Raw genomic sequence first — 21,028 nt, 5'->3', positions numbered from 1 at the left:
TCGGGGATGATGGCTTCGGGTCCATAAGCGAGAGAGATTGTGTAGTGGCAACATCCAACCTCTTGGTGTTCAAATCACAGCCTGTCATTGAGTGAATATGCATGCCGCAGTGCTGCCTGTGTCTATCACCCAGGCTTGATATGCCCCGGTTGAAAAGCCGTATTGTTGCCGAGCGTTGCAAAACCATGCTGGGTTTGGTCATCGGCGTCTCAGTTCTGTGGTACGCCTAAAGCAGGTTGCGAAAAAGATAGTAAGTCATGGGAAGCCTGAATCGATCTCAGCATTAGGGGTGCCTGTACCTCCAAATCACTTCCTAAATGAGCAACGTCCCACGTTCTCATTTGGAGCCTGGGTCCCAAATCTCCAGCTCCCCAGCCATTCTAGGGTCACCATCAGCCCAGCCCGACGGGAATACAGTGGCTGGGAACATGTGTTCCACAAGAGCGGTTTCTGGCACATAATGGCAGTCCAATCTACATGAGCCGTTAGTGTAGATTGGCTGGATGGTCTCTGGACCGGGAAGACAAGACTCAGGGAAGGTGAAGGGAATCTCGCCCAGAGCGTCATCCTCCCACGCGGCGAGGTGATTGATACGCTGTAACTGTCGTATGATGAGGCAGCAAGAGGTGACAAAGAGCAGTATAGGATTGTGGTGGCAGGTCGGGATGAGAAGGACGTAGGTGCACATCGCGTTGATCTGGTCGGCTTGCCCAACGACAGCTTGACCGGTGATGGAGTTCAATGAGCCGGTAACGAAGAGCGGGAATTCCAACAGTATGGCATCAAAATGATTACGACGGGGAAACTATAAAGAAGTTCCCGGTTCCTAGATGTTGGAATTCCCAGCAGCCTGTTACTTTCACTCGCCAGCAATCCAGCTGTTTCACGTATGTCTGTCCGCTTGAGACAACCGAGATGACACGAGATACGGCCGAGTTGTGTCACGGTAAGAACCTACGCCAGTTTCAAGAGGCAGGAACTTTGTGTCCCACCGGAACAACATGCAACTCCGGAAGTCCGGAAGGGCCAACCCGCTGGCGACACCCGGCATATCGTGTTGGTTTCGGGGGTGAGGCGAAAATAGGGGAGCCGAAGTGGTACAGGTTCATTCAACACAAGGTAGGCAGGTGGTGTCGCCTTAATGTTCTGAGGATCATGAGAAGGTGACCGAGATCATTGTTCAATCCGACGAAAGTGAGAGTGTTGATGTCAGGGACGATGGCCCGTGGCAAGACAGGAGAGCAAGATCCGACACAATGCCCGCCACCAGGTTTTACCGGACAACGACATTGTCAGCCACATCAAGCAAAATCTCCTTTGCCATTTCGGATGGTTGTGGGCTTAGAAGCTTCCATGGAGGGTACTGCGTTTATACCGCGGAAACCGCATGCTGCTGTCATTGTTGCATGGCACTGTTACTGCGATTTCTATCGTGTTTTTCAACCCTATCGTCTACTTGAGCGGCGCTCAGAGAGACCGCCTTGGCTACGCATCTCAGTTGGTACAAGACCAATGGCTATCGAGAACAACCCAACAGCCAGCAAGCACACCCTACTTAAAGACTCAAACACCGTTTGGGACTTCAGCATTAGGGCCATCGAAACGCCCAGTCCACCACCCATCTCCAAACTTTCCCCGCAAACAACCCGCCGCCCACATGATCGTGTCTCGGCCAAATTATAGGCCATCATAGACCACCTGACTGCTGTCTTGCCTCTAGTGAGCGGGAAACCCTTAGGGTCTTGGGGGCGGAGGAGGGAAGTAGACGTCGGTGAGGCTCAGCCCAGATCCACCCCCTGTGATCCAATCCGCTGGCTCCAAAGTAATCCGATGTGTGTGAGAGGAGACGACGGCTGAACGCTTGTGACCACGGGATGACATGCGCAACGGCGTGATGTCACGGCACATGGCGGAGAGAGTGGGACTCTGCTACATTCTCATCCAACCACGTCCACGGTGTACGGCGAACCCTGCAGTGGAGGGACCGTGACCCATTGCCTAAAGGGGAGACGTACAGTACAGAATAGGTACCAAGCTGCCCACTGGAGCCCAGGACCATGGCCAATCCGTATCGATAGCGATTGGCGGGCGCTATCCAACCAAGAGCAGCTGCCTACCTAGGTAGGTACCTCACTGTACGAATACAGAGTACAGATATGGATACCCGCCCCGTCCTTATCAACAAGGACAAGACCAGAGTCAAGAGTCAGTCAGGACGACGGACTCATAACCTCTCCAACCCCCCAGCTTCATCTGCGACAGGACCTGACGCAGCAGGCAGCCAGCATATCCACCCCGTCTGTGTCAGAACTTAGGGCCAGACGACACGTTAAAAAATGGTAACACCAGACTCTTACTCCAACAAACATCATTGACAAGCTTCTCGCGCACCCGCGTCGTTTCCCCCCCGAAATCATGGCTAACATCCCCGCGATTCCACAGTCCTCCTCCGAACGGACGCCCCTCATCCCCGACCGCCGCGAGGCCGGTGACGACGACAATGCCGCGGACACTACCTCCCCGCCGCCTGGCTCCTCGCGGCTCCGCGAGATAATCCTCTTCGTCTGGGCTCTCCTCGCCACCGCTGCCGTTGTTGTCCTCGCCGTATGGACTCAACACCGCGGCCAGACACGCTTCGACCCCCCCGCTGACGCGAAGCGCAACCTGATCTTCATGGTCTCGGACGGCATGGGGCCCGCCTCGCTCTCCCTCACTCGCAGCTTCCGTCAGCACGTCGAGGGCCTTCCCGAGGGCGATGTCCTCACTCTCGACCGCCACTTCTGGGGTTCCAGCCGCACCCGCTCCTCGAACTCGCTCGTTACTGACAGCGCCGCCGGCGCCACCGCCTTCTCTTGCGGAAAGAAGAGCTACAATGGCGCCATTTCCGTACTCCCCGACTACGAGCCCTGCGGCACCGTCCTCGAGGCCGCCAAGCGCGCCGGCTTCATGACGGGCTTGGTCGTCACCACCGACATTACCGACGCGACACCCGCCTGCTTCGCCAGCCACGTCATCACCCGGGCCATGAACGACGACATTGCCCTGCAGGAGGTTGGCGATGGCCCGCTCGGCAGGGTCGTGGACATCATGCTTGGCGGCGGTCGCTGCCATTTCCTCCCCAACGGCACCGAGGGTAGCTGCAGGCTCGACGACACTGACGTCGTCGCCAGGGCTCAAGAGAAGTTTGGCTGGACCTATGCCGGCGACCGCAAGGCCTTTGACGCTCTCGAGGGCGGCGAGAAGGTCAACTTCCCGACCTTCGGCCTGTTCGCCCCCGGCGACATCCCCTTCGAGATTGACCGCCGCAACATGAGCGATGTCTACCCCAGCCTGAGCGAGATGGCCGCGACGGCGCTGCGCGCTCTCGAGAAGGCGACGGAGAACAGCGACCAAGGCTTCTTCCTGATGATTGAGGGTAGCCGAATCGACCACGCCGGCCACATCAACGATCCCGCCGCCCAGGTTCGCGAGGTCCTCGAGTACGACAAGGCCTTCAAGCTCGTCTCGGACTTTGTCAAGGACAGCAAGACCGAGTCCCTCTTGGTGGCCACCAGCGACCACGAGACCGGCGGCCTCGCGACTGCCCTGCGTAAGTTTCTACCTGCCCTTCCTTGAAGGTGTTTTACCAAGTTGCTAATCCATACCACAGAAGAGCCCGGTCACCTGCCAGTCTACAACTGGTACCCCAAGGCGCTCGCAAAAGCCACCGCCTCCGCCGAACATCTCTCAAAGAAATTCATCCAGCACGTCGCCAGTAGCAGGTCCCAAAACAAGGACGAGCTCAAGGCCTGGGTCAACAAGAAGCTCGTTGTCCCTGGCCTGGGCATCGAGGACGCCCACCCGGCGGAGCTCCAGGCGCTCGTCGACCACCCCGAGGCCTCGGTCCTGACCTTTGCCGCCATGATCAGCCTCCGCGCGCACGTAGGTTGGAGCACCCACGGCCACACGGCGCTCGACGTCAACGTGTACAGCACCGGCGGCGACGAGGCCCAGAAGATCCGTGGCAACATCGAGAACACCGAGATTGGCAAGTTCCTGCGCGGGTACCTAAACGTCGACGTGGATGCCATCACGGAGGAGCTGAAGGAGAAGATGAACAAGAAGCAGCTGGGCGTCATGAGTGTGGACATGCAGCAGATGCCGGCCCTAGCTGAGGACCCTAACGCGTGGAGTCAGGGCCAAGAGTACGCTCACCTATCGAAGGCTGGCGCGGCCTGATACAGAGAGGGGGTTATAAACGTCGGGGCTGTCTCTGCCCTCGTTTGTCGAGTGTGTCTGGACATGTGGCATTATTGGAGTTCAACGGCGCACTGAGGATCTTCTGTCTTTTTTTCCTCGTAGCATATGACTGACGTCCACCCCCGACGCTCCGCAGGTAGCATGATTTAATCATGGCAGCAGCAAACATGCATCATAGAAGCAATGTATAACGTTATCCGCATTACTTGCACACAATCAAGGCGCAGCCGCACTGAGTATCGGAAGCAGAGTTGTTTGGCCCCGATGAGTGAAGCGTTTAGGTGGGGGGAGGGGGGGCTCACAAGGGCTCTTCTTCTACTTCTTCTCTTAGGCAACGGGAACGCCCAGTCCTCCGTTGGCTATGAACACAGATAATCTTGACGGCGGACGCATGGTGATTCGGTCACGTTGCACGGGAGGCGGTTGGCCAGCATGCAGCCCTTTACGCATATGGATGCCGCCGCCGCCGCCGCCGTGCTTCCCCCATGGCTCGAGCTCCCCCAGCCCTGAAGCTCGCATCGTGGGAAGTCAACAAAGACGTGGTGGTATGGTCTCCTCCGTCGGGCCCCCTCCCCTCACCCTGAAATATTCTGGTGGCGCATCGTCGTTGGGCTGTGCTTTGCGTCTCGATCTCTTCTCGCCTGAGATATGTGCCACCACCATCCTCGCATCCGGTTACTAGCCCCCACCACCCCTCGGTATGATTAGAATAGCTTTGGCGGTCGGCATGTCGTTGATTGTCATTGACCGCGGTCGAGGGCTTGAGCCCTTCCCCCCGGCTCATGACGAGCCGTTGGAAGCGCGAAGGCGGGGGGCCGGACAATGGGTGGCCTCACTCGGAAATATTGACATTGCGAGACGCGATGCGATGCGCTGTTCACGCAGCACATGTGATGAACCGTCCTTGTCGATGTTGCCTGACAAGACATTCGCCGCACCGGGGGGACAGTCTGGAATCCCCTTCGTGCTCTCGTATGATCATGTCACTCCCAGTACCTTTTTGGTCGGTTGGATGTTTGTATGATCAGTCATTGCTTGGCCGAATGCAACATGTCAGTGGGGCAGAGGAATGGGGTTGTCACTGGGAGTCGGCGGTTGGGGTAAGAGGAAAGAGAAAAGGACCACCGTTGCTGTAGCTATGTATGGATCGCACCTCATAAATTACAACGCCGTCTTCGAGCCCTCATTGGCTCTTACGTTGTTTATCCAGGAGGAGAGCTCGGCGGCAGCCTGGTCAGAAGCCCGACTCTTCTCGGCCGTATGCAAGCTGCCCGGCTTCTCTGCGCGTGTCTGATGAAGTGAGCTGTCGCCGGCCGGCGGCATGGGAAGCTATAAAAAGGGTTGGGGGGCTCGAGTATGGCATGCCTGTGGCTCGGATATTGGCTCTCTGCGGCCCAACTGTCTTGCGGCTTGCACGGGTGTGCCGAGAAACGAAACATGGAGCATCTTGTCTGAACCAGTAACCTGTGGCTGCCCGTCGTGGGCTGGCTCGGCGACTGGTTGTTGCCTCTGACCGGCATTAGGGCAGCTGTAGTCTCGACATGGCGGATGGACTTCAGTCGCACTCGCTCTCCACTGCGCCCAACGACGAGCCGGCAACTTCTGCTCCCGTTCGCGGCTGTTCGTGTATCCGATCGAGTCCGGCGTGGTCCGACGAACCAACGATGTGCGACGACAAACTCGAGGTGACTGCTGGGCTCCATTGTCGTAGTCAGGTCCCAGCAGCCGCCGGCGATCCGTCCTTTCGAATTCGGTCTGATGGTGGGCCGAATGGACAACTTGCAGAGTCCGAGGTTGACCCCTGGTCGCAACGAACGAATCTGGCATGTCGCGCGGCGAAGACAAGAAGACAGAGGGAGGGTCGAGTATGGACTGCTGCAGGCGGGAGTGGACGAGCGGTGCGATCAGGCAAACCAATGTTGACATCGCACAACCCTGGCAAACCCCGGCCACCATATCTTTTCTCCTTCATCCCGAAAGTCTGGATGCGATGTGACCGGCGAACAGTTACAGGACAGAGCTTAGTACGGGATAGGATCGTGGAGAAACCCGTGCACGAGAACAGCAGCAAACAATGGTCAAAGGCAGCGGCTCCCCGAAGTGCAAGGCCTTGTTCGTTTAGAAGGTGTTCAATCGACGAATGTGTGTGTGTGTGTGTGTGTGTGTTTCGGGCGAGAGGACGACCCAGAGCTGCTTTGTTGGCCAGATGCAATCTAATGGCAAACGAAGGAGCGCTCCCAAACGCTACCGGGCTATCGGATGTGACGTCTACGTGTGGCAGCCAAAACAGAGATCGAGGACGAGAAAAAGAGTCGACTTGTTGGATGGAAACTACACAAAATGTTACTGGTCCGATCCGAGGAACGAATCTGAATGCAAGTCTTCGGATGAACGCAGCTAACGCGCTTGACAATTGCATGCTTGCCAATGTGATGCCCGGGGTAACATGTACCCATGAGCCTGTATGGACCGTCCATCCATCCGTTCATCTACCCGTAAGTCGATTACGACCGTACGCGACTTGTCGGGAGACAAATGCTTCCACCCTGGTCTTTCAGAGAGGAAACTTAAAAGACCGAACGGGAAAATATGGAGCGCGGGGAGGGAGGGGGGGCAGCGGACGAGGGTCCGGAGTAATGCATAGGTACAAGATAGAAAAGGCAATCAGGGGGACTATCGCCTCGGGGGGTAGAGGGTTGCAAAAACAAATCTGGCGGCGCATTTTCCGCCGACCGGCTCGCATGCCTGATTGGGAAACATTGTTTGCTCGCACCGGGAAGCAAACCAACCGGAGCTTGTCATGGGGGTGTGTGGGATCCGGGCCTCACAGTACAGTGTGTGTGTCGCGGACGTGCGAAGTTGGATCCCGGCGCCGAAGTTGATACTGTGCTTCGGACTCGTCTCCGTGTAAGTCGTCTCGAGGGGACGGGGAATGTGACGGACAAAATTCCGTAAAAGACCGATCGTGTATGTGGACTCTTGTAAAAATAAGAAAAGAGATACAACACAGTAATGCACATGTCAAGAGACGCCAACCGACCGCGCGCCGAATGGCTCCTACCTCCCGTTACGTCATGCTTCGGCACTTGGCTCCCACTCGAGGAAGCACCGATTTTGGAGAAGTGCCAAAAGACAAGATAGTCTGGACACGTCTAAGAAGTGTCGCTGTATTGAATTGCGCTATACGTATGATGTGTCCGTAAGGGCCATGCTCACCACCTATGACGAACACTGACTATCCACCAAGGAAAGAAAGAAAAAACGCAAACCTCATCGTGTCGGAAACGCAAAAAGCCACCCTCATGTTACCGCAAAGTTTTCCGTATAATGACAATGCCTTCTATGGCACATCCTTTCCAGACAAGCAACCAGCATCGCATCAGGACGCTGGTAGCGTGGGAGGTAATAGAGAAAGTACAAAGGTGATGAATGAGTCCGTACGCCCTAGTCGCCGTCTAACGCCTTGATAATATGACAGATCCTGCCAACCCCATCCTCGCTCGCCTCCCTGCCGTAACCACTTTCTGCAAGAAATCAACCTTCTTGATTTCGTCTGCTCGTATTGTATCCTTTCCTTTCCGTTGATCGTGCGCGCCGAATGTCCATGTCGATGACTTGGATATGCTGCCGAGGTTCAGTCAAGGCCTGGCCTCACATATATCCGTGGTGCTCGCGCTGGTCCGCCGCCGCGTCCGAATCGCTTACTTGGCCATTGCCCTACATGACCGTGGATGACAGGAGTCGGGCGTCGACGTCATCCATAGGAAGCTCCATGCTGCCACGGGCCTCCATACCCTGTAGCCGTGACTCCATGTTTTGGAAGCGCGGTTCGTAGCTTCCGGCGCGGGCTTCCAGATTCTCCAAGCGCTTGTTCATGGTGTCAAGGTGCTGCTCTATGCGCATAAAGCCCTGAGCCATGTCGTGACTGAGGCGATCGATCTTGTTGGTGAAGGAGCGGATCGACTGGGCGAGGGGGGTGTTTTCTTGGCCGGGAGGGGCGGTCGCGACGCGAGGCTCGTGGTTGTGGCTACCCTCTTGGACGGCAAAGCGCCATTGATTTCCGAGCTGAACTTCGCAGACGGCCTTTGCGCGCCACGGGCAGTCGACCTTGCGCGTGGAGGGGTTGCGCTTCTTCGCCGTGCTGCTATACTTGACGCCGCCGCGGTCGCACACCAAGTCGTAACGAGTAGGCTTGCCGTCGCGGTAGTTCGAGGCGCGAAGCTTGACGACACCGTAGCCCTGGTCCTTAGCGACGCGCTGAACCGAGGTCAGAAGATCTTCGAAAGTCCGGAAGATGCCCTCGGGCGGTGGTAAGAGCGCAGGCGGAGGCGCACTCGACATGACGGCGGAGGAGTCCAGCTTGGCGGTTGTGAAGGGAAAGTGGGGGAAAGGGTTTCGTTGGGTGACGGATCCGGGGAAGACCAGCGGATGCGTTAGAAGAAGCAGGGGGATGAAAAATAGGGTGTCAAGTCGAAGTGAAGTAGAAGTGCGCGCGACAGCGTTTTGTTGGTGATGATGTATGCGAATGCAGCTTTCCACCAAAAGAGTAGGTACGAAGCTATTTCGTGACGGAAGGGTGGGAGACACGGAGAGGCTGGAGTCAGAGAATTCCAATCCGCACGGTCTGATCTAGGTTGACAGTTAATCCGCTTTCCGGCTAACCCTTTTAGCGATTGTCAGCACCCAGGATCCAGCTGCGAAACCGCAGGCCTTGGCGTTGCAACAGGCCTCTTAGGTAAGGTACCTTCCTTACTTATCTAGGTGGGTAGGTACCTCGGTATCTAGTGTACTTCGCAGTTGAAGTTGCGAGAGTGCCTATGTGAGTAGACGACAGAGATTTCGTTACGTCAAGACTGGTTTGGTGCTGGTATATGGGTCTGAACGAAAATAACAGGATATCCGAAAGTGAAGGACGTCCGCTTTTATTTGTTTCGTTCTTCTTTCCCTCGATGGTTGATTGCCTGCCCGAACCAACCTGGCGTGCGGCGCCTGCCTGCACCTGCCCTGGTGCCACTCGCCTCGGACTTTGCTTCGCGTCTCACGTGACCAAACATTGGAAGCAGATCTAGGCGATACGTACCGATCATGCGGAAGTGGTGGGGTACCAGTCGGATAACGCACCAACCACCTTGATGTGTCGCTGGGAGCTCTGCTGGGAGCCGATTCTGGCCCCTGCCAAACGACAGCCACCTTCCCTACGCGCTGACGTCTCCGGTTGGAATTGCGTTAAAGACATACAAAGCACTGTACATCCGGCCGATTGCCCTGCCCTTTTCAGACACCAACCAACAATCTGCATGACAGTTTGCCCTTCGGACTTGGGCTCTGGGGTGCTTCGCAAACATTCACCGAACCGTTTTGGGGCATCTTTGGGCTGAAGTTGCGCATTGCACCTTGAGCTCGCTGGCACCCATCCCCATCGAACGCCGGTCTGGTCTTGAAGCGACACCTTGGACACCTTGGACCATTATCTTGGTTCTCATCGACATCCGACCCGAACACACCGCCTTACTTGCTTTGCTGTCTCGCCAGTGATTCGACCACTTCTTTTTTTCTCTTTCTCGGTGCCATGGTTCGGTAGACACCCGCTTGCCCACGACCACCCTGTATCATCATGGCAAACAATGGCCCGACCATCAAGACTGAGCCTGGAGCCCAGGACGAAGAGGCATGGGACGAGGAGCGTCTGGAACTGGCTTTGAACCAGCTCAAGATATTGCACATCAAAGTTTGCCACCTCTAACGGCGCAGTTGGGCAGGATCTAGAATTGACATTTTCAAAGCTTCGAGGTTTGCGCACAACCATCCCAAGAATGATGGAGCCACTCTCGGCGAAGCAGTCATCCCGTACGTCTTGACACTCGCTGGGTCTTGGACTCCCGCTGATATGACTACCCTAGCCCAAATCAAGTTTGACTCCATCCTGGGTTCTGTCGCCGCCGCCAAGAAGGAGGTGCAGGACTTTCAGGACCTTCGAAAGAGCGAAAAGATCACCGAAATCATGGACCACGCTGCCCGGCGCCGAAGAGAAGAACCTAACGGGATCAAGGTCTGGCAAGCAACAGATCATGCTGACTGGGCGACGACAACGACGGCGACGACGGCGACGATGGCGATAGAATCATAGCCCTAGCATATTTTCGACCTGATCATATAGTGCACGTGGCGTTAGACGGTTCGGATGGGAAAAGGGGGGGAGGGGGGTCATTGTTGGGAATCGGCTTCGGCGTCGGCGTAATAGAGGACCACTAGAACAAAGGTTTTGAAGAGGTCATTGGATACAACAGCAAGTCTACAGCCCGCCGTGTCATAAGGCGTTAAAAAAACATTGTGTTTTTTTAGTCGGAAACCAGCCTGAAGCAAGAAAAATGAACCGTGTCCATCGCAGATAAGAAGAGGATGAAGTCGTAGACGTAAAGCTTGGATCCAGTCATGTTCGCAACACCAACGCGCCCCTCACGGTCTAGCTCTGTCTTGCGGGCTGAGCAATCAATCGGCTGACTTGGCCAGCCGTCCGCCGTTGACCAATGGCCCCAGACTCCAGCCAATGGTTAGGCCGGCTTGAGCCGATATGCTCACGTGAGCTAGGCTTGGTCTGGGGCTTTCCAGAGATGATTCGCCACATGTGGCTTGCTCACTCCACCCCCACCTCATTGGTCGCCTAAGCGGGCTCGAACTCGTCTTTCCACCCACACAAAATTTCCAGATTCCAAAATCCGCCGCTCGCGATCCTCGACTCTCAACTAACCAACCCGCAGCCCGCAGCAAATCAGTCACAATGGCCGGAAACCGTGTCACGTACCGCCGCCGTAACGGGTGAGTGATCACTTCTGGAGTTCTTGCTTGCGATAGACTCAGCGAACGATGACATTTCCCCCGTCTTGCGCGATCGACCGTACGCTTGTGTGTCTTGGAAGGACTACAAATGGCTGACTTGGAGATTTTTTCTACTGCAGCTACAACACCAGCTCTAACCTGACCCGGATCGTCAAGACTCCCGGCGGTGAGCTGAGAGTTCTTCACATCAAGAAGCGCGGCACTGCCCCCAAGTGCGGTGACTGCGGTGTCAAGCTGCCCGGCGTAAGTTCGAAACCTAGTTCCGGAGCCGAAGCGATCGATTCGAGGAGCCATTTGAGAGAATGCAAGGGACTTTGTGACGCGAGATATCAACTGGATATCGGGACATCGACGGCGAGAACGGTTCAGAAAAATGTTACAAGACTGGTTGTGGGAAGGAGGCTTCACGTTGCATTCGGCACTCTCAGATGGCTACATCGAAGACCGGTCGCGGCTGGCGCTCAGCACAACGCTGTCAACATGCTGACATACATCCCACACAGGTTCCCGCCCTTCGCCCCCGCGAGTACGCCCAGATCTCCAAGCCCAAGAAGACCGTCCAGCGCGCGTACGGCGGCTCGAGATGCGGTAACTGCGTTCGTGACCGCATCGTCCGCGCCTTCCTCATCGAGGAGCAGAAGATCGTCAAGAAGGTGCTGAAGGAGCAGAGCCAGAGCGAGAAGAAGAAATAAACCCGGACACGCCTCTTCTTGGTCAACGTCAACACAACACTGGCAGGAATGGGAATTCAGGGGTTGGTTCATTGCTTCGGTGTTCATTAGGGCAAAAGGAACTGCATGATACAAAGAAATCGTCAGGCCACAGGCGGAGTGAAAACGGATTCTTCTGCCGCTGCTGTCGTTAGGGCACTCTAGGCCTCGATACCTGAATGAGAAACGGAAATCGAGCCCTTCAACACAACAACAGTTCCTTTTTTTCGGGTTATGTTGGTATTCATGTTTCGTTGTTTTGTGACGAGATAACGACCCCGCGGTGTATTGGTAATGGCGCCCAAAAGAACAAAATTACAAAATGTGGTTTACCGCCGACACGCGGGTTGTGACAGCAAATTGAACCGTTTACGCCTCTGCGACATAGACCGGCTGCACGTAATACAGAGAGAGAGAGAGAGAGAGTCAGAGGGAATGATGCACAATCCTTTCCGGTCGGTCTTGCGTCCCGTGTCCCCCACCTACCATTTACGCTCGTGGCTGTCGTAGCACGCAACCCTGCAATCATGACGTTCAAGATACTGAGGTAGCCCTTCCGAGCAAAAAAAAAGTCGCGGAGCTGCACGCAACTTCTTCCCAAGCACCACCAATCTACGAAATCGTACCCTTGACACCGCACACCTGGAACCCCAAGGATACAGCCGTCTATCTTTCAAAGATCCATACACATCCATCCGATCCGATGCACTTCTCGACGAGCACCCGCGTTCTCCGCGCCCTCACGCGCGTCCAGCGCACTCTTCCCGGATTCGCTCCCCGAGTCTCGCCAACACCGTTACGACCCTCGGCAGCCGCCATGCAGCTCGGCAGTCAATTCCACACCTCTGCCTCCAGTTCAAGGGAAAAGCCCAAGGACTACCAGGGCGCGACAGACTTTGGCGAGATGGACGTCCTGGGCAACATCCCGATCCCCTCGACCTCGATTGACGCCTGCGTCCCAGACGGCTTCCACCTTAACAGCGGCGTCAAGATCATGGACGGCGATGCAGCGCTACTCATCGGCGGCGAAGCGTTCGCGTGGAGGCCGTGGGAGGCGAAGGGAACCAAGAAGCTGATCAATGCCAAGGGCCAGTTTGAGCTGCCGGCGGAAGCATTCGGACTGTTGGAATTGGTCTGGCCAAGACCTGGTACGTCTTGTCCATTCCCCTTTTACGCCATCTTCAACCTTTAAGAGATGGAAGATTTTAGCTAACAAGCCTCCGTTTTTCCCCCTTCAGATCTCCTCATCCTCGGTGTCGGCCCCAAGATTGTACCGCTCAGCCCGGCGACGAGGAAGCACCTCAGCTCGCTCGGCGTTCGCGTCGAGCTTTTGGACACGAGAAATGCAGCCTCGCAGTTCAACTTGCTTGCTACGGAGCGAGGTGTTGACGATGTCGCAGGGGCATTGATTCCCATCGGATGGGTTGACGGCAAGGGAGCTGTGTGAGGTGTGCTCAAGGTGAAAATGGCCGTGTTTCTTCAACTGGAGTCATCGCGATTTGAAGACCGACTGCTCTGATACTGTCGACATGCAGGCAGGTGGGAGCGATTCACGAGCATGACTGCTTCACGGTGGTTTATGGAGCAAAACATAATCTGGCACTCCTGCAACGTCTCCATGACTCGAGACGATGCGCCATCAGCTATTATGGCAGGGAGGGAGGGGGCTCTGGTAAATTATCAGAAGCTCGTACCGTCGAGGTCCCGACTCCCGTTAAGAGATGGCGGCAAGAGGAGCCAAAAGCTGTACAATTGGGGTGTTTTAACTCGCACGGTTGCTTCCAGTCAACGTAATTTTGGTGGACACCAAAGAATCCCACCAAAAGAGAAACACTTCAGTAATATGGTAAAGGACTATATGTAATAAATAATGTGAAAATACTGATACATGTTTACCTAAATCTCATGTACAAATATCCAAAATTCATCTTGTTCTGATACGTAATCAGCCTTGCAGAACCCCTAGGACCCATGATGTGCAGGGCATTGCTATTGGCCAAAAATTCCAAAATCAGGGAAGCCAATGGCAATGGTCTGCTAGCCCCAGGTGGAGGAGGGATGACGAACTGTTGGCTGAGAATGAGCAGTGACATGAACTGCCAAAAAGGCAAGGTTTGGCTGGCTCTCTTGTGAGGCTCATTTACTTTCTTGGGCAGCGCGGTCTCACTATCTTTTCCCTCCACTCATTCTCACTCGCTCACTCACCCGCTCACTCACTCTTGCCTTAGGAACGGTCTATTCTAACCACGTTCTCACCTCTCAGGCTCCCACAGCCTCAGTCGATCTCAACGACAATAGCTGCCCCGTTCAGTCCCTCAATTGACCCCAAACAAGGAAAAAAAAGAAAAGACACCGCTTTTGTTTTCCCTGCCGTGCTCTGGGCCTTGCGCCCAGCAGCACCAGGTGCGACAGGCACTCAAAAGTCGAAGGGCGCTTTCCAACTTCGTCACTGATTGACTCACATTCCGTCCACCGTCTCCGACCACGTCGCAGCTGATTTTTTCGTTACTTCTTTTTTTATTGTTTACTCTATCCAAACACGGCTTGTTCGGGAATCATCGCTTCTCGCACAACCGCGTCCCCAACACAACAGCCGACCATCGTTTCTAGTAGCGCACTACTTTCAGAGATACCCGCGCTTTGTCTGGTCGTCGTCGATAATCGCTCACCCTTCACCCAACCATCCTCGATTGTGTTTCTACACTTGCTACTCTTGCGGTGCTCGTAGCCAAGTCGCGTCTGGACCCCGTTATAAACATCATCCCCTCCACGGTCAACATGGCAGATCAACAACAGGCCACGGCACGGCCGAGCTCAGCCAACCCTCATGACCCTGAGGCTACCGATCCGGCCCTTTTGAAGGACAACTCGGAGATCCGTGACTACAAGACCGATCGCTTCACCTACTCCGGCATCAGAACATTCTACAAGCGGCATCTTCAAGCCGACCAGTTACCCAAACCGCCTCTTCCTTTACTGGTCTTCATCCACGGGCTAGGGGGCTCCGTAGCCCAGTTTCATCCGCTGTTGACGAGCCTCGTTCACATATCGTCATGCTTGGCCATCGACCTGCCCGGATGTGGCCGCTCCGAGTTTACCGAACAGGCATGGGATGCCTACACCCCGGAAGCCCTCGGGGAGTTGCTGGAGCTAATTATCGACGAGTACCGTCAGAAAGAGCCTGGCCGCAGCGTCGTCCTTATCGGTCACAGTATGGGTACGATTATGTGCGCACGCTTGGCGAGTCACAGCGTTAATAACAAGACGAAGCTGCGGAAGTATGTCGTTGGCTTGGTTGCCGTCTGTCCCCTGGCTGGTCCTCCAGCAGAAGAAAAGACAAAGATTTTCCGCACCCTGCTATGGATTCCTGGTTGGCTCTTCGACCTTTGGAGGGCCTACGATCGATGGGGCGGTCCGCAAAGCGCTAGCGTCAGTCGGTTTGTAGGCCCGGAAGCCGATCTCGAGCTACGCAAGCTTCAGGACCGTTTCAACAACCAGAGTCGGACCCCAGTCTGGCGCAGGATGGCATGGGGATCACTCCCGAGATACGAAAATGGTATCGCAAAAGGCGGCATCCCTGGCAAGGATGTGTGGGCCGGCGTCGACGTCCCCGTCTACTTGATCGCTGGCGCGGAGGACAAGCTCACGCCCCCTAGCGAGGTCGACAAGATTAGAGAGTGCCTGTCTGGAAAGGCGTCTCCGTCGACGGAAACCGGGTCTGATGATGATTGGCACGAGACAACTGTCGAGGCTGTAACGTCAAGCAACACGTCGAAGGATGCAGAGGACTACGGGCCCGAGAGCATAGATGACATTCGAGACGAGGACTTCCATCGCGATCGTGATCGTCGACCCATCGATGATCCAGAAAACTCTCTCGAGGATCCTTCTACACCACAAGAATCACCAGCAAACGTCCCACCTCAGCCCCGACATCCCACCAAGGTCGTAAGGTCCATCATCATGCCTAGACCGGCCAACCACGCTCTGCTTTTCAACCCTGCCACTGTCCGGGTTCTCGCCGGTCTGATCTCGGACTTTCTCGCCACCCACGTTACAGGTCGCTTTTCTCTCGGCTGGCAGCTACAGTACCTCTCGCGCGAGGGCAAGTGGGATGTAAAGAATTTGGCCAAGTGGAAGGGGGTGGTTCCTGTTTCCCACCCCATCGGTCCCAAGGGCAAACCGGCGGTCTTCAGGGCAATGAAAACCCTGCGTGAAGCGGATGACATACACTGTCCCACCGAGTTCGTCAAGAACTGGGGAGGCATCATTAAAGATGTCATCGACATCAGCCACGACAAGCCGGTGTACGACCCACGGAGCATGGAAAAAGGCGGTGTGCGATACCACAAGTACGCGACGGTGTCCAAGATCCCGCCCAAGGACGACGAAGTCGCCCATTTTATTTCACTGGTCGACAAGCTGCGGGAGCAGCAGAAGACAAGAGCCGAGCAGGAGAAGTGGACGGAGGTTGACGGTCAGACGCAGGTGATTGGCGTCCATTGCCACTACGGCTTCAACCGGACCGGGTACTTCATTGTGTGCTACCTCGTCGAGCGGTGCGGGATGACTGTGGGCGAGGCCATTGAAGCATTCAAAGCGGCAAGGCCCAACGGCATTCGCCATTACCACTTCAGGGATCGGCTTCACATGCGATACTCGGGCCTGAAGCTGGAAGAAGACCAGCTGCAGGAGGAACGGCAGCAGCAGATCGGACTGTGAGACTTGCTGTATAGGGATGGGTATTGAAGGTCTCTCATGAGGGTTTTTCTTCGAAAGGTGGCAGTTTTATATCCAGCGTAACTGATTAATGATAAATATACTTACTCGGCCTCATGGCTACCAGAATAAGAATGCACTTTTACAGTTCAGTTCCTTTCCTTTGTCTCAGCCTGGACGAGGTACATGTTTGATATGGATAATAACTGGTGCTGCTCTCTTTTACACAGTTTCTCCCCTTAGGTCCGTTGAATGCCTCTTGTCAAAAGTGCGACTCTTTGCCGGTCTTCCCAGTGTGGACAGTTACTACTTTCAACATCCAACACCCTAACTTCATATACATGAACCACCCAAGACCAAACTAACTATATTTGCGGGACGCTTCTCCTCCGTCGCTCCCCCCCACACCGAGGCTGCGACCTCTGAGCAGGTCACATCACATATCAGATCCCGGGCCGTCGATAACACCACAAAACACCCTCCTCCCTCTTGTCCACGACAACGGATCAGATCGGAGCCTTCCGAATCACGACGCCCCTCACCCGCCTCGAAGATCGATCGCACGATCCGCGGTGTCGTGCAGAGCATGACGACAGCTGTGACCGACCCCGGTAAGGTCTTAATGTGCATGACCAACACCGACTAAGATAATCAAACATGGCAAAAAGGCAACCGGTATCTCCTTCTCCTTGGTAGAGAGAAGGGGGCGAGGGACGGGCAAAAGAGATATGATCAGTGTGAGGCTTGAACTCACGGCCTTGGCATCACTTGATATATCGAGATGATATATTAGTACCACGCTCTAACCAACTGAGCTAACCGACCAACCCGTAGTGGATTGTTGTGATGTTGATGTGTGGGACTGTGGTGGGAGAGCCCTAAGACAGGCCCACGATGATGAGGCTCGCTGATGGATGGGGCGGGGAGGGTCCTGGACGGGGCACATATCGGAGGGACGCCGAAGAACGGCTGGTGGGGCCGCGATTTGGGAACGACACACTTCAAACACTTGTATTACTCCGAACAGGTTGTCCTATAAACTTTCCCTCCGCTTTCTATCTTCTCGGTAGTTAGTGAAGTGGGAAGCTCAAAATATCTATGGCAGTCGTGCGAGATCTGAAGTCACCTCGATCGTCATGTGAAGCCGGAGAGAATCGGCTTGGAGACTCGATCCCAACCGTCGCTTCCAGTTTCATCTTACCGAGTGAGGCAAGTCAGTCCACAAGCCAAGTTTTAGGATCCAGGTTATCTCCTGAGGCCAGCCTTCTCCGGGCCTATAGAAGCACAGTTGCAGAGGTCGCCGTTGGGAACAACTTCAGACAGCAGCAAGAGACGATCAGGTTTCCCTTACATTGCTTTCTCTCCCGGGCAACCACGTACGCCTCGTATGTTCTTGAAGGCAGCCGGGTGAACAGTGCTTCATCTGAGCAGTTTTATCCTTCGATCTCTGGCGAGGTCATGGAGCAAGCAGTCACGAATACCACCGGAAGATATCTGAGGTCTTGCACATGTAACCCATCAATGGTCACAGCTTCACCCGCTTCTTCCCCTTCTTGCTAGCTCCCTCTACCACAACCACGACGATTTCGGGCAACAAGTAAGGAGCCAACAAGTAAAACGCGAAATATCTCACGAAGCAGAACGAGACTCGCGTTGATCCCACGAGGGTGAGTTGACAGTAGAACCAGAATAAACTTACGCTGTATTTGTCTATGATAGAAAACTTTAGTCTGGATAACATGATATCAACATCATCTCGAAAATCACAGACTAGGCAGAGGCAGTTCTATTCTCCCATAATTTCGACGAATACCGACGCGTAAAGTTGGGTGTGTCTTCCACTCGCTGCTCCTCATCTGCTTCAACACCACTTCCATCACCTCCCTCTCCAGAGTGAACATAGCAGCTCCTATACCCCCTTATCGACTTAACCAAAATCCAGCAGCCAAATACGTATATACCAAAACCCATCATATTCACATCCAGACTGAAGACAAGGTCTTATACCCCTCTCTCTCTCCCTCGACACCTTCCAACGTACGTTGAATGATCACCGCAAGCGCCAGAGCCCGGCCGCCCGTCCATACACCATGGCTTCGCGCCAACAAGACGTCCCCTCGGACGTTTTTGGCACGGAAGACGGACGACTACGACGGACTCGACGGGCTGTCTTCCTGTCAAAGACAAGTCGACCGACGCCACGCTCTTCTTTTGCGCTCGTTGAACCCTTGGGGGGTTTTTTTTTTGCTTCGTCTTGCTCCTCGCAACGGCGCGCTATCAAAGGGGAAAGGATTCGGGCAAGGCAACGACATCAGACAAAAACTCATCCATTCGTTGTCGTCATCCGCCTCCCCCCCAGCCTCGCTATGAACGCCTGCCAGCCATGCCACCTCTCGACTTTGAAGAACACCGGAAACCGGCTTCACCTGCACATGACATAACATCTGCGCACTTCGGTATCACTTGACCGATAGAGTTTCCCCCCCTTTGATGCTGCTGATCACCCAGCCTCTCTCTCTTCTCTCTCTCTTGTGACCGCCGCCAGAAAGTGAAGCGGGGGAGGACGGCAGGCAGGATACGCACCCCCCTCCCCCCCTCGAGCAGCAGCAGCAAGCAAGCAGGCCCGCGATATCATCCTTTACCCGACACCACCAGCCCTCCAGTCTCCCTCGTGAGGTGTGCTATGACCGATTCCCGCTGCCACCCCCTCTATCTCGCACCCATGGCGAGTGCTCTGCGCTGGCAGCGGCATTGACAAAACACCAGATACGAGAATCGGATGGTCAACACCCCCTTTCCACCACTCCCCTAACAAACTGCACGGCGCGGACGTCCACCCCCTCAGACACCAGACGCGACGGCGCAGCCCGTCATGCGACGACAGCAATAGCTGCAGCAGCAGCAGCAGCAGCAGCAGCGCACGAGCATATCGCTCCTTCGTCCCCTCCCAGCCATCATTTCAGTCATCAGCCCAAAATCCGTCTGACAACTCAAGTCACGGTGCTAGGCTGAGCCCGGTTTGCGCGCCTTCTTCCTCCCCTCCCCCCTAATTGTCGCTCCCGCCGCCGCTGCTCGCCGACTGATCCGTTGTCGGGTGACCGAGCACATGCCTTTTCTCCTTTTTCCCTCTCATGGTAGAAACAAGTGGCTGGCGCGGGCTACGTGTGTATCGTTCTGCACGCACGAACAACACGCCTCGCGCGACCCAATAATTCGTCGGCCTTCTGATGAAAGTCCGTGATGCGGCATGTGTGAATCCCGCAGCCTTCGCTCCCTGACCTGCCCCCCTGTTCTCGTTCTTCACACACACACCCCCTTTTGCTCTTCCACCTCTCTCTCTCTCTGTCTTCCTCCCAGGCACGGCCTCTAGCCGACACTAGACGACAAACCCGCGGGAAGGGGGAGTCAAGGAGCTAGAGGAAAATAGGGGCCAAGACCGGAGGACGGGAGGAAGGATGGGCGACTTGGAACGGGCGACGGAAGGACGACTGGCGCCCTCTGACGTCCAAGATCCCATTCGTGTCTTCATCATTTGCCGTTCCCGTAGTACGTCGCGTATCGCATCATGTCGTGAGATTCGCGCCGCCTTTGCCTCCCACCTCCCCACCTAGCCTCCATCCTGACGCGCGGTCATTGTACTTCCCTCTTCCATTCCTGCTGGCCAACGCTCTCTCCTTGTTCTTCTTCTCCACCAGTCTTACCGCATGACGCCGGTCAAAGCCCTGCCTCTCTCTTCCGTCCTTGGCTCGGTTCTGACCACCAGCGCACACCCCCGTGTTGAAGTCAATAGAAGTTCCCACACGTGAACGAACACACGCCCTGTTTGGAACAGAGTGACGTTCCCACGATGCCATCGCAAAGCATGGGCACCCACTAGTTAATTTTGCGCCATTTCTCTCATTGAACAAGGAAGAAGGGAGAAGAGCAGCAAGAGCCACCATCATCCGCTAGACACGTCCTCAACATCGCACTAGAGACGGATACCAAGAACGAGAAAGAAAGGGCGCGGCAAACAAGCCATGCGCTTGCCCCCTGGCTGGGGTGTGTAGTCACCTAGAATGAGGACTTCACGGACACCAACACAACCCATCAGTCATCGACGCCCAAGCCAACACCAACGCCAGCGCCAGAGCCAACGCCAGAGCCAGCGCCAGAGCCAGTGCCAGAGCCAGCACCGGCTGACGGCGTGAGCGTTGGAGGGATGACGGGGCGTGCAGCGGAAGAATGCGAAAGAAAGGAGGGACGAAACGAGCCCAAGCAGAGGCCGGACAAAGTGACTGATGTGAGCACGATCTGGTCAGTCCCGTTCCCGTTCGGCTGTCGTCCTACGGCGCCGCCTCTGTGAAACGGAGTCGACTCCGGAAAGCGGCCCCCCCTCCAGCCAACGGCATCAACGGCGACGGACGAGCGAGCAAGCGAGTGAGCGACTGTCCGAGTGGGCGGGAGAATGATACGGATGAGGGGACGGGAGGTGATATCCCAGGCAAGTATCTAGCACTGCCCCTTGGGAGAGAAGGCGTCTC

General features: G+C 55.5%; 8 protein-coding genes across 8 annotated transcripts; 5 read left to right on the top strand and 3 right to left on the bottom strand.

Annotated features, from left to right (window-relative positions):
- Positions 1-337: 337 nt before the first annotated feature.
- Positions 338-688, bottom strand: CDEST_00226 (uncharacterized protein; the record flags this gene model as incomplete). The annotated part of the gene is made up of 1 exon (XM_062916385.1): positions 338-688. One exon carries the CDS (start codon positions 686-688, stop codon positions 338-340), a length of 351 nt encoding a protein of 116 aa, XP_062772436.1.
- A 1,727-nt stretch (positions 689-2,415) lies between these two features.
- CDEST_00225 (Putative alkaline phosphatase, alkaline-phosphatase-like, core domain superfamily) lies at positions 2,416-4,218 on the top strand (the record flags this gene model as incomplete). The annotated part of the gene is made up of 2 exons (XM_062916384.1): positions 2,416-3,589; positions 3,650-4,218. 2 exons carry the CDS (start codon positions 2,416-2,418, stop codon positions 4,216-4,218), a joined length of 1,743 nt encoding a protein of 580 aa, XP_062772435.1.
- Positions 4,219-6,491: 2,273 nt separating this feature from the next.
- On the bottom strand, positions 6,492-6,728 carry CDEST_00224 (uncharacterized protein; the record flags this gene model as incomplete). Its single annotated transcript, XM_062916383.1, has 1 exon — positions 6,492-6,728. One exon carries the CDS (start codon positions 6,726-6,728, stop codon positions 6,492-6,494), a length of 237 nt encoding a protein of 78 aa, XP_062772434.1.
- A 1,228-nt stretch (positions 6,729-7,956) lies between these two features.
- CDEST_00223 (uncharacterized protein) lies at positions 7,957-8,580 on the bottom strand (the record flags this gene model as incomplete). Its single annotated transcript, XM_062916382.1, has 1 exon — positions 7,957-8,580. One exon carries the CDS (start codon positions 8,578-8,580, stop codon positions 7,957-7,959), a length of 624 nt encoding a protein of 207 aa, XP_062772433.1.
- Positions 8,581-9,429: 849 nt separating this feature from the next.
- Positions 9,430-10,595, top strand: CDEST_00222 (uncharacterized protein). Its single transcript, XM_062916381.1, has 3 exons — positions 9,430-9,967; positions 10,023-10,086; positions 10,140-10,595. Exons 1-3 carry the CDS (start codon positions 9,854-9,856, stop codon positions 10,364-10,366), a joined length of 405 nt encoding a protein of 134 aa, XP_062772432.1. The 5' UTR covers positions 9,430-9,853; the 3' UTR covers positions 10,367-10,595.
- Positions 10,596-10,934: 339 nt separating this feature from the next.
- On the top strand, positions 10,935-12,112 carry CDEST_00221 (Putative large ribosomal subunit protein eL34). The gene is made up of 3 exons (XM_062916380.1): positions 10,935-11,055; positions 11,196-11,319; positions 11,580-12,112. Exons 1-3 carry the CDS (start codon positions 11,018-11,020, stop codon positions 11,766-11,768), a joined length of 351 nt encoding a protein of 116 aa, XP_062772431.1. The 5' UTR covers positions 10,935-11,017; the 3' UTR covers positions 11,769-12,112.
- A 222-nt stretch (positions 12,113-12,334) lies between these two features.
- On the top strand, positions 12,335-13,725 carry CDEST_00220 (uncharacterized protein). Its single transcript, XM_062916379.1, has 2 exons — positions 12,335-12,934; positions 13,025-13,725. Exons 1-2 carry the CDS (start codon positions 12,490-12,492, stop codon positions 13,231-13,233), a joined length of 654 nt encoding a protein of 217 aa, XP_062772430.1. The 5' UTR covers positions 12,335-12,489; the 3' UTR covers positions 13,234-13,725.
- A 227-nt stretch (positions 13,726-13,952) lies between these two features.
- CDEST_00219 (Putative tyrosine-specific protein phosphatase) lies at positions 13,953-16,564 on the top strand. Its single transcript, XM_062916378.1, has one exon. It carries the CDS (start codon positions 14,565-14,567, stop codon positions 16,506-16,508), a length of 1,944 nt encoding a protein of 647 aa, XP_062772429.1. The 5' UTR covers positions 13,953-14,564; the 3' UTR covers positions 16,509-16,564.
- The last annotated feature ends 4,464 nt before the right edge of the window (positions 16,565-21,028 follow it).

The sequence above is a fragment of the Colletotrichum destructivum genome, chromosome 1 (genome assembly GCF_034447905.1).
Source record: "Colletotrichum destructivum chromosome 1, complete sequence".
Classification (NCBI taxonomy): domain Eukaryota; kingdom Fungi; phylum Ascomycota; class Sordariomycetes; order Glomerellales; family Glomerellaceae; genus Colletotrichum; species Colletotrichum destructivum.
This window is presented reverse-complemented; position numbering and strand designations above follow the sequence as displayed.